The 12819-nt window shown below is 32.2% G+C and overlaps 2 protein-coding genes across 5 annotated transcripts in view; both read left to right on the top strand.

Annotated features, from left to right (window-relative positions):
• Positions 1 to 5725, top strand: part of LOC129939624 (rho GTPase-activating protein 100F) — a 166337-nt gene extending 160612 nt beyond the window's left edge. For 3 of the 4 annotated variants that reach the window (XM_056047709.1, XM_056047710.1, XM_056047708.1), the window contains exons 12-13: positions 2359 to 2482; positions 2543 to 5725. In XM_056047709.1, the coding sequence (XP_055903684.1) occupies positions 2359 to 2482; positions 2543 to 4233 (1815 nt within the window). In that variant the 3' untranslated portion in view covers positions 4234 to 5725. The remainder of the gene's footprint in view (positions 1 to 2358; positions 2483 to 2542) is intronic. The other variant, XM_056047711.1, reaches the window with a different exon arrangement.
• A 5699-nt stretch (positions 5726 to 11424) lies between these two features.
• LOC129939511 (uncharacterized) lies at positions 11425 to 12298 on the top strand. The gene is made up of 2 exons (XM_056047547.1): positions 11425 to 11459; positions 11557 to 12298. The coding sequence occupies exons 1-2, from the start codon at positions 11425 to 11427 to the stop codon at positions 12296 to 12298; spliced, it is 777 nt and encodes a 258-aa protein (XP_055903522.1).
• Positions 12299 to 12819: the final 521 nt, after the last annotated feature.

Raw genomic sequence — 12819 nt, 5'->3', positions numbered from 1 at the left:
TAAGCGCACACAGTGTAAGCACTAGGAAAGGGAGAGAGGGGTTGAAAGGAGATGTCGGTGCAAATTGGTTTTGAATTCCTGAATATTACAATAGCTGGGAAAGACATAGTGTGGCAAGGCATTCCACATTCGCATAGTACGGCTAAAGAACGAATCTCTGTACTTGACAGTACGACAAACAATGAAAACCTAAAAAAAACAATACTAAAACTTTTGTCAAAATTTACTTTCGAATCAAAAAGCTTTTCAAAAATTTAAATTATTGTCTTCAAACTTTTTTTATTTCACAGAAAATAATGTTTTCGATATTCGGTAGTTTTTTTATAAAAACAGTCCATATTTTCGTAAAAAAATTAAACCCAATTTGTAAAAATTTAAGAAATGCTACTGAAATTGGTAAAAATTTGTTTTCTACTAAAAATCTATTTAACAAAGCTACGTTTTCGAGCTAAACTATATCTTTATATGAAAAATATTGTTGGCACTCTTAAAACACGAAAACCTACAAAATTTAAAGCATGACGAATCGACAGACGGGATATGGGAAGTTATCACTGTGGGTCGCTTCCCAGCCCCTATTTTTATTTTAATATCGGTCTCTTTAAACTGTAACCAATTACAGCATATATCATATCTATGAACAAACAATTCTCTCAAAGGTTTTAAGATCATATGAACTTAAATTGCCATTGTGAGCCATTATCAGACTGTGCACGTTTTAAAATATCAAATGTCATTATTAAAGAAGTAAAATCGAATCAGCCAACTATTTGCCACGGAAATCGGAAAAAAATGTTGAAGAATTTACAAACCTTGGTAATAAAAATTGTTTTATTTAGACGTATCTAATAACTGTCAGCTTATTGTTAACTGTTTCCATTCAACTTACAAATATCACAACTGTCATTTCTTACTTACAAAGCTTAAGTCTCGTTTCGAACAATTTCTGAATTTTCTAGACGATTTTTTTCATTAGGATCGTGGCTATCGTTTGATATTCCATCAAAGTGATTTAATAGTTCAGTGCTGTATTGACGAAATATTTTTGTGTAATTTTTACACCAGTTTTTTGGGGAAAATCATAAACATTAGAAAGACTTTCAATTCTGGAATTTAAATTTTGTTCAATAAATTAAAATTGTAGCAAAATTTTTAACAACCTATTGTTAAAAGTTTAACAGTTTACTAGAAAATTTACTAAAAAACGAGCATCCAAAGATGTCTAAACAGTGATAGCTCTTTCAAAGGGAAATACCTTTGAACGGACGTATGAAATAGAATTCACAACTGTTGGCTGAATCATTGCATCCACTGGATTAGGAAAATTACAAAATGTTAAAGAAGACATTCCGTAATTTTAACATTTTATTAAATGTATATTTTGTTTCCTTTATTTAATTGTTCCTTTATAATGTTTTCAAACGGAATACGGAGTAAGCTGTTTTTACTTCATGAACAAAATCGAGAAAGCCTTCCGTGAAATTGTGATTTTCTTAACAATTCTGTGCATTATTTGAAAACTGTCATTTTCAAAAAATGGTATTATTATCGTTTGTTTCTTCTACTTTATTGCATTAAGAATCTCATTGTTTTGTTTCATCCATTAATGTGTTTTTGTCATTTCTTGGGAATTATTTCCATGTTCATTTAGGCTTTTAACTTTAGGAATGATCAAGTCAACTATATTCGTTCTTTACAAACGATGATAAATTTAATTTTTTTAATAGTTATTTAACTGATTTAAACCAAAAGCTTATGTTTGTGTTGTGTAAGTAAAATGGTTGTTTCTTTTTTCAAATTTAAGTTAAAGTAAAAATAACCTGTAAAACTTAGTCCCTTCTTCATAAAATCACCAATTAGTTTGTATGCAATACATTTTGTGGATCTAGAGTTCGAGGTTTTATTGGTGGTAACAATTTATAATATATTTAAACTTTGCCTAAATATTAGTAAAACCACGGAAATTATGAGTAAAAATTGTAAAAATATTGAAATTTGCTGTGCAATAGGCCCCTACTAATAATAACTGCAAACATTACACTATAAAACTGTGCTTAGCTCTTTTTATAGACCCCTACATTTATACAGAAGTTAAGTATATGATATGTAAGCTATAATTTAAGTAAATATTTGTTTAATTTATTTTATGTTATCCGCACCTAGTTCCTAAATAATACAAATATTTAATGCACCAATTATATTCATTTATAACAATATCCTTGGGGGTTGCCCATTTAGTGTAATGAGAGAGTTTTGAATTCTTTGAAATATGTAAATTTGTATAATTAACGTAACGCACTTTTTCTTTGGTTGCAATAGAAATATTAATTAAATATATTTTATGTCATTTTTTAACAGCCCCATCAATTGGCGGTCTCAGCGGGCTCAGCAATTCAAGACCAATCGCAACTGCCACTTCCAGGAACACCCTCCCCAGGCAGTAGTTCGGCATCGACAGGTTCGGGCTCGGGTTCAGGATCAGGTACAAGTTTTAACTTTCCATAATTTTTAAATCACTTAAACTTAAAATGGATTTTTATAGGAACTGATACAATAAAACGTGGTGCATCACCAGCATCAGTGAAAAATGTAAAAATATACGAATCTCCAAGCTCATACTCAATATCCAAACAACAACAACAGCAACAACAACAATTAAATGAACCACAAAAAACTCAAGCAACACCAACAACATTGACATCAACAACAACAACAAAAGAAAGCAATATTGATAAAACGAAAAGCAACGTTGGCAACAATGGTATCCATGGACCAAAATCAACCTCATTCTCCACTACGAGCAGCAGCACCGCCACCACCAGCGCAACTTCTTATTCTTCTTCTGCTTTGGAACCAGCATCCAATTCATCCTACACCACATCATCTGCACGTCACCAAAAGTCATCAGCAACTTCATCATCATCTTCATCAGCTACCACTGTTGTGGGTGCTGGCTCAACGACCTCTGGGGCCACCACCTCATCGGATGATTCCGACGATCTGATATCATACAAATCCTCGGCGTCGACAAACGCCCTGCTTGCACAATCCCAGGCAATGACAACAACTCAGCTCATGTCGAAGTATCTGAAGCGGGAGCCACGAGTGACCTTCACTCCTATCAAGTCTCCAACCACTCCCTCGCCACCATCTGGGTCATCGACGGTCCTGAGCCAGGATAAAACTTCGACGGGCGACAAAACGGACTCGAGTGGTTTTTACTCGGCCCGTGGTTCCTATCAATTAAGCTCAAGTCTGAAGACCTTTGGCAGCGGACACGACGACTCCGCAGGCTCAGCCAGCAAGTATCATTCTCCATCGTCGCCATCTTCGGCCTCAGGTTTGACCTCTTACGGTGGGACCAAGTATGGCTACACATCGGCCTCAGATTCGGTATCACCATCGTCGTCGACCTACAGCAAGGCGTCTTCGCCTTCTAAGCCCACCAGTAGCGCTCTTAACAATCTCTCGTCGTCGGGATCCGGAACAGCCTCATCCACGTCATCATCGAACAGCCTAGGTAGGAGTTACTTATACCAATCCTCAGACACGCCGCCGAAGACGTCAAGTAATAATTATTCTAGCAACACTATAAACTTAGTTAATAAGCAGCAGCAACAACAACAATACGTAGCAAGCCCAGACCGTAGTCAGTATCAGCAGCATGCTTCGTCGAGCGCTTCAGGAATACCAAGCTACTCCAGCAGTAATGTATTCTCTAGCTCTAGCAATGGCGGTAACGCCCTTTTATACGGAACACTGCCCAAACACACACCTGGCAGTAATGGCGGCGGTGTCGGCGGCAACGGTGGCAGCGGCAATGGCAGCAATAGCAGCAGCACGGCAGCGATGTTATCCTCGACAACATCATCCTATTTATCCGACTCAATTGGCACAACGGCCAGCAGCAGTGGGGTCAGCTCAATGGCTGGCTCCGCCAGTAGCTATGACTTCTACACAAATCCTAGTAATACGCGTGCGTTTGGTAGCTCCTCGTCAGCAGCCTCCTCCGGTAACGGCGGCGGCAGTACGGGCAACTATCATACGCTAGGTTCATACAGAGTACAGTATTCGTCGACTAATCCATTTTTGGAGGCCTTCGACCCCCCAGCAACATCATCGTCTGTTGCATTAAACCATCATTCGAACTCCAACTCCCATGATCGATCAATCATGTTGAGCAACTTTCATTCAGATTCAAAAAATAGCGATGAGTATGACGACTTAAAGTAAGATCGCAGGGAGGTTTACAACAAGTTCTAATCATTTAACTTAAACATTAAACATGAATACTTATAACTTTAAAAAATAGGGTATTTTAAGGAGATATTAAACCAAAAATTACAACAAGTCAGTCTTTGCATTTAAAAAAATAGTTTTTTCAACAAACAAAAAATACTGAAAATAGTTTTCATGTTTTTCTATATAACATACATACAACATGCAGCATACAAAAATATTCTAAATGACATTTTTAACTAAGGTTGTCCAATCGAACAGAATTTAAATAGAAACATTCATACTATACCTAATACAACTTTATACATAATACAAGGACATGCATTGAACATACATACAACAAAACATTATTCGAAAAAGACCATTTATAATATTATCATTTTCGAGTTTGAGACTGCAAGGGCTATGTATGCGGATGTTGATTGATGTTTTCAAAGTTCCAAGACCCTTTAATTGAACGTTAAAGGGTGAAGGAAGAAGTAATTACTTTGTTCATTTGACATGTCTTAGGGGATTACCAACTTAAAGACGTTTAACTGAAACAAAAAACACAACGTCTTGTAATGTTCGTTAAGATTCGTTAAGTTTTGTAAAATTTAAACGTCAAATTGCGTTGAAATAAAACAATAATAGTTACTTTTTGTTTTAAACATAACTTTTGATAACATTTCTATTGGTTTTGACAGTTTTAAAGGTATAGAGTTCCAAATTTTGTTTTATAAGGACTCAAATCACACTTAACCTAATGTCAAAATTGAAAGAAGTTACTGTCAGGACAGTCAATGGACAGGTTCAGACGCTGTAAGGGACTTGAAAGTAAGTAAAGTTTTTAGCCTCTGATTGGCCGCCTGCCAAAGAATTACCTTCCAATTAAGGCAACCTTAATTCAAAGTGGACTGGAAAGTTAGTCAAGAAAAATCTCTCTAACCATTAAGTCAAGTCTACTTCTATCGAAATGACAGTTGATCTTGTTTTTTCATTCAACTTAAAGCTGAACATAATTACCCTATGATTTATTTATTTTCTGCACAACTCCATTTAATGTTTTCTGTAAATGGTTTCCTTGTCAATTCGGAAAAGAAATAAGTAATATTTCTTTACAATCAAAATACAAATCATGACGGACTTGTAGCTTGCCTGAGGAATGTTTTTTTGACAATAATGTTTGTGGTAGTTTTTGTACTATGAACATAAAGTAGTGGTTCACGAAGTAAAGTTCTGAATTTGAAATTCATGTCACTTGAAAAACCAATTAGTTGCCTTGATCAAAAATGTATTTTCAAATAATGAAGCTGCAAATGAAGTCCCTTATGTTGTCGGAACTTGCCCAATACCTATATTTGCTTCTGTTAACTAAAGCAAATGTCAAAAGCAATGACATTTGACAGTTTAGAAAGTTCCAAGCTTTTGGAATAGCTATTGATTGATTTGTTTTCTTTGGTCGTCGTTCCTAGCGCCAGAAAATAACGGGAAGTAAAAAAGATTTGGATTTCAAATCGGCAAAAAGCACAAATCGTTACAATGTTTTAAATTTTACTGATAAAAAACAAAGCAATCCTTAAAATATTTAAGATTTGTTTGGAGATTTCCATTGGTATTTTTGTTTTTGGGTTACAAATCAAAAACTGCAATTATTTAGCTGACTTAACGAAACTAGTGAGAAATAAAAAAGAAAACAATTCCTAAAAGAGGCTGATTTGACGTTTGTAAATAAAAACTACTATTGGTAGTACTTAAAAAACAAGTCAAACAGATTTAGATTTCAAATCAGCAAGAAGCACAAATCGTTAAAATTTTTTAAATTTTACTGATAAAAAAATAGGCAATTATTTAGCTGACTTAACGAAACTGAGGTGAAAAGAAGAACTATCAACTTGTTCGGTCTGACTTAAGTTCGGTTAAGTTTATTTATCGTTAAATATTGCTCTATCAGCACTGAAAAGAAATATATTTGTTGGAATTGTCACAAGTATTGGAATCGTGAATACCAATTCAATTATTTCCGAATTTTTAAAGTAAACTTTGGCCTTCAGTTGAAGTTTTATGAATGTGAGAAAGTATTGATAATTTTAAAGAATTTCGGAAACTTTAAACAAATTTGAGGAAATGGGGATGTCTAAAAAAATAATTGGAAAGGCAACTATTAAAGTGGAATTTTTATTTTTGCCATCAAATATATTCCTGTCACGGTATGCATTTGTACGAAAAAGCCTTCAAGACATCAAGATTGTTAAATTTTTATAATTTTTAAAGGAACTTAAGTAAAGAGATCCCACAAAATCAGGTTATGGAAATTTTATTGCGAATACTCCTGAGAAACTAGGCGTTCGGATTCGGCATAAAATTGTAGGTCCCCTCCATTCCTGACAACATTACTCGCACACAGGAATGGTTGAGAGTTGTAAGTCACTAGGCCCTGGTTCACAACGGACTGTTGCGCCACCCCATTTGATTTGATTTGATTTGACTCCTGAGAAATAAAAAAGAAAACAATTCCTCAAAGAGGCTGATTTGACGTTTCTAAATAAAAACTACTATTCACAGTACTTAAAAAACAAGCCTTAACATTTCTTGTGACACACACTGTTATTCACCAAAATCTGTTCAATATCAAAAAAACAAGAAAATTGTGGAATTGATGTGATGTTTTGACTTACTATTAATAACAATTTCATATATAAAATGTATTTAAAAGTAAAGCCTTTAGATTGGGTAACATACAAAGGTTTATTATTAAACACTAGGCCCAACAAAAACTACTACAAAGCAATGGAAATTGTCACATTTTTCATGAGTTGAAGTAATGGAGTTAATAAATAGCTTAATTTGATACAAAATTTCACTTGAAAATGCTTTCTGTATCGCAGTGCCTTAACAAAGAATACTGGGATCAAAATCCATAAACGTAAAATGAATGTTTCGTGGTTCCGAAACTTTTAAGATTCTTGAACGGGTAAATGATTCTTCATTTTCAAATCAATTCAGAATGTGTCAGAATATTTTAAGGTAATTGGTTTCAAATAACCAATAGAGCACTCCTGACTCTACAGTTGGATTTTACAGATAAAAGTCAAAGTATTAAATATTTTCTTGATTTTGATTAAGGACAATAATTTGTGATTTACTGAAAACGTCTTGATTTGTTAAAGCTCTTACTGGAGAAAGCACAATATTTAACGTCTCTTTCCATGGCTTCCTGCAGTCCTCACTTAAAAAAAAAACCATAAACAAACATAAACTCTTCCAAAATTAAACATAACTTCCCTCACATAAAGACATTTTAAAGCCTAAGAAAAAAGCCTTTAAATAGTTAGGTAAACATTAAGCCTCAAATTATTAACTCTTTGTTGAACTTCATATGAGCAATTCTGAAAAAAATTTGATGAATGACGCATTTTTAAATAGAAATTTTAGCTGTTATTGAGAGTAAATAAATTGGGCCTTAATGTAATTCAATTTTTTAATACTTTTTTCCATTACAGAACAGACTAACGCAACAAATAAAAACATACATACAAAATATAACTTTTTACAAAAAGAAAAACAACCAAAAATAAAACAAACACACAGCTTTTATGTAAAATAACAGAATTTAAAAAAAAGTATAGAAAAACAACAACATTTTATATGCTTTGTTTATATAAATACTGTTTCCTATATAATAAAATTTGTTTTCTTTTTGTAAATTTTACTTTTTAACAATAATTTGTATCCACATTTTCCTAAAACTTACAATATACATTTTTTAAAAATACTATATACTACTTTTATAGCCCAAAATGAAATTAAAAAAAAAAACATAGAAACAAAATAAAACACATTTAAAAAATGCATTATATAAATATTAAAACAAAAATAATTTCAAGACAAATTTTTATATAACAGTTTTTACATTTAATAAAATAAAAAATAAATAAATTTATAAAATAAAATTGAAAAACAAAAATGCTGAAAAGAAAAATAAAATAAAAACTTAAGCTACAAACTCAAACAGTATTGAAAAATCGTTGAAATTTACTCATACCGATAAACAAACAAAACAAAATCTTGAAAAAATATTAATTTTTAATAAAATTTCAAGAACAAAGAAATAAAAACTGTATTAATTAAATGAATTTAAGCTAAACAATTCTAAAAGAGTGAAAATATTTTGATTAAATTAAATTATACCTAATTGTCATTTTCATTGTCATATCATTGTCATTTCAAAAATCTATATCAAAACGAATTTCATCAATTTCAGAAAAGCACATCCTCATTCATGGAAAACACAAAAATCATCGAATTGCACTTTCATACATTAAAAAGAAAAACAAAAAACTTATATAAACTTTTAACGATATTTGACCAAAAAATTAAATCAATTTAAAAGAAAAAAAATATTCATTACCAACAAAAACATTAACAAAGTTGTATTATGTGCTTTCTTTTATATAATACATAAAAGACAAAAACAAAACTAAATAAATAATTAACTGTGAAAGGAATATTAAGTATACATAAAGAAAAGCAAATACAAATTTTAAAGGAACATATTTCGTAATATAAATTAATCAACAAAACAACAATCGTATATTTAAATATTTATAAAATACAAACAAAAATAAGAAATAACAAATTTACTCTTAACTGAAAATTAAAAAAAAAAATAATATAATACAAACAATACAATATTGTTGTTTTTAAAATGTATTATATTAGCAATATTAAATGAATAAATATTAAATAATATGCAAAAGTCTGATCATAATATAATAAAATATTTATATTGACTTTATAACATTTTACAAGCTTCATTCAAAAAACCAAAATACAAAAATTCATAAATCGAAATATTTTCACTATTTTAGAATTGGGAAAATGAAAATCATGGTGCAGAAAACAACAAAACAAAAAAACAAACACTATACAGACTTTATTTCAATGCAATAATTAATTATTAATTAATTAAAGAAGAAACAGTTAATGCAATACTAGGTATAGTTTTTACAAGAAAAAAAAAACAAAAACAGAAATACAAGTTAAGGTATAAATAATTTTTGAAATGCCTACAAGCCACATCATCCTTACCTTGATTCTTTATTGAATTTTTATTTTTGAAATTATTTTTAGAAAATCAATGTATTTTATTTATTTTGGTAGCTTTTGCACTCAAAACATTGTAGAAAAATAGATTCCTAGGAAAACAAAATGTATAATTCCATTTTAGGAACAAATTGGTCTCCCACAAGTCGCGCTTAGATGAGTTATTAATTTAATACTTCTTCGCTCATAGTATTTGTCCTAAAGGGAACGCACCATATGATTTACCCACATTCATGAAATGAAGGGCTGGAAATCCCTAAAGAATAACAAACCAATTTGAATGCTAACAGTTACTAAAATTGAAAACTAACAGATTACACTATTTACAAATTATGATGGAATAAATCTTTACATAGTTTTGGAGAAAGTAAGACTATTGTTCTTGATATTTCAAAGGCTTCGAAAATGCTAGCATTTCTTATTGACGAATTTTTTCTCTGTTGGATAAGAAGAAAACTTTCGAACCGTTCACTTAAAGTAGTCTTGGGTAGGTTCAAATTTCACATTAAAAAAATAAAAGTTGGTGTGCCCCAGGGCTCCGTTTTGTCTCCGACATTATTGTTTAATTTTATATCTTTCGTGTGAAACTCTTAAATCACTTAATATTCGCTTTTATACTTCCATCCCTGTCCTTATGATGTGGACTACCAATGCAACAGCAGCGTATAATAAGCTCAATAAATTCTAATCTTGACAGCATTGTACAATGGGGAATCAAACACTTAAATTTACTGTCTAAATAAGAGTAACTCCCCCCCCCCCCCCATGACACTTTCCCTGAGTGGAACTTACATCGGGGAGACTCAACAGCTTTCAGTTATAAACTATGTGCATAATATACCATCTTCTTTGAAGTGGTAACATATTTGACAAAAATGCTGCTAAGACCTAAGGTTTTCTCCGGTGTTGTAATAAAATTTGTACACCTCATCTGGCTACATTTAACAAAGCTTTTATTCGTTTGAAGCTCGTGGATAGTACTAATAATTGGGCTGATGCCACAAAAACGTACTTAAGTCTTTTGTACAGAATTGAAAAAATGAGCTTTAAAAATACCAAGTGATCGTTCTATTACTTAGAACCTTGCTACTCTCACATACAGAACTATGCTTATCATTGTTGTATCGAAATTTTCATAAACAATGCTATATTGAAAAAGTCAGTTACATTCCTAACATCAAACAATTTAACCGTAACACCAATTTCGGACGTACTGTTAAGTACAGAAATTCTTTTTTTAGCTGCACTTCACGTATGTAGAATGCTTTACTAGGCTCAATATTTCCCACTTATTACAATGTTCAGAGATTCAAAACTCATGAGCATCGGTATCTTGTTTTTTACCCTTTCCTCCTTTGAATGTTTTCAATTTTGAAATTAATTGATAAAGTAAAAAATTGGATTAATATTAATAAAACAATGATCAACCAAAAAAGGCCTTGACGTCAGCATAACAATATTTTGCTGTTAGTAAAGCCTTACAATATTTATTGTCTGATCAGTCAGCAATCTGCCAAAGAGCTGAAAATATTCAAATACATTTCAAATGCAATATTGTCTTTTAACACTTTTAAAAGTTCAGAAAGATTTCTAACTGCATAGTCATTTTGCGTCTGCGAAGAAGTTGTCAGTAGCTTTTAGATGCCTCTGACACTTTAAAAATTCGCTTCACAATGTCTTAAATAGACGTTTCTGACAGTTTCACATTTTTTAAGAAAATTTGATTCCATTATTAAATTTGGGCTTTGCCTTTAAATGTTAAAAACGATATCATCATCATCAAACAACCGACTTGTAGCAGCTATACATATATTAACATTATCATTCATTTATTTAACTATTTAAAATTTTCATTTCACTCAGTTTCAAAGCAATGTATTCGAATCACTCTATTTAAATTAACGATCGTAGTAACCTTTGAAATTTCATTTTATTATTGAGAATTTTACTTTTGTGATTCGTTCTTAGATTTTCATAGAATAATCTTGTGTTTTCTAAAATTAATGAATAATTTGTTTTAGTTTTCTAATACGCTTTCGTCTTTTAATTTTTTAATTTAAATTTTATTGAATGGGTGTTGGTCAAGTTTGATACAAGACCATGATCCATATTGGTGACCCCTACGTTGAGAAAAAGTACGCATAGCAAAAAAAAAGATTGTCAAATTTCTCGAAAGTTCTACAGAAAATAATTGAAAATGCCAGATGAACACCAGGATAGATAAAACCTTAGCGGCGAATTGCATCGTGTTTCTATCAAGCCACCACCATTTTTGCAAGACCAACCCGACCTATTTTTTATTCAGATGGAGGCGCAGTTCAACATTGCTAACATCAAATGCGACATAACAAAATATCACTACGTCGTTGCTTCATTAGATCAGAATGTTTCTTCACGTGTCAGTGATACACTTAGAAATCCACAAGAAACAAACAAATATGAAGAACTGAAAAAAGTGATAATAGCAGAATTTACTGACTCTGATCAAAAGAAGTTGCGTAAATTGATAAACAGTGTTGAGCTTGGTGACTTGGATCCATCTAAGCTTCTGAAAAAAATGAAAGAACTTGCGAAAAACCAACTTTCCGATGAGGTGCTCAAAACATTGTGGTTGGAAAGACTTCCGGACAACATTAGAGCTGTTATTTGCATTGGCTCAGGCGACTTAACGACGCTTTCAAAGCAAGCTGACACGATGGCCGAAATGCAGAGCATCTCAAACATATCAGCAGTTGGAAGCCAATCTGAAATTTTATCAAGAATCGATGCGCTTCAAAAACAAGTCGAAGAACTAAGAACATCAAGACCAGGTGGAAGCAGAAAGCATGACTCTCATAAGAGAGATTTAAGCAAAAGCCGCAGTAAGTCTAAACCACGTCTTCCACTTTGTCGCTATCATTTCAGGTTCGGCAAGGATGCAAAAAAATGCGTTGAACCTTGCCAATTCAAAAAATTCGACCTCTCGGAAAACTAAAGGAGGCTCTGTCATCGGAAGCGACACTGCACAGAGCTGACACAAATGAAAGCCGTCGCTTATTTATCCGAGATCGAAAAACAAACCAAGGATATCTCGTAGATACAGGTGCAGACTTTTCCGTCTTACCTCCCACCAAACATGACAAACCAGACAACAGATATTCCTTATTTGCTGCCAATGGAACTCCAATCAAAACTTACGGGACAAAAATCATTCAAATCGACTTCGGACTTAGAAGAAAAATGGATTGGATGTTTATTGTTGCGGATGTCACTCGACCAATAATCGGAGCAGATTTCATTCACGAATTTGGACTGCTTGTTGATCTACGAAGAAAAAAGCTCATCGACACAACAACAAGACTTGGGGTAAGTGCAATTGCATGTAATAAAAAAATCGAACAAATTTTTACCTTTGCACAAAATTTGCCACGAAATATCAAGTCGTTGTTAGTACAATACAAAGAGTTAACACAACCATTCAAAGCATCAATTTCTCCGTCAGAAACAACAGTAAGG

This window comes from Eupeodes corollae, chromosome 1 (genome assembly GCF_945859685.1).
Source record: "Eupeodes corollae chromosome 1, idEupCoro1.1, whole genome shotgun sequence".
Taxonomy (NCBI): domain Eukaryota; kingdom Metazoa; phylum Arthropoda; class Insecta; order Diptera; family Syrphidae; genus Eupeodes; species Eupeodes corollae.
This window is presented reverse-complemented; position numbering and strand designations above follow the sequence as displayed.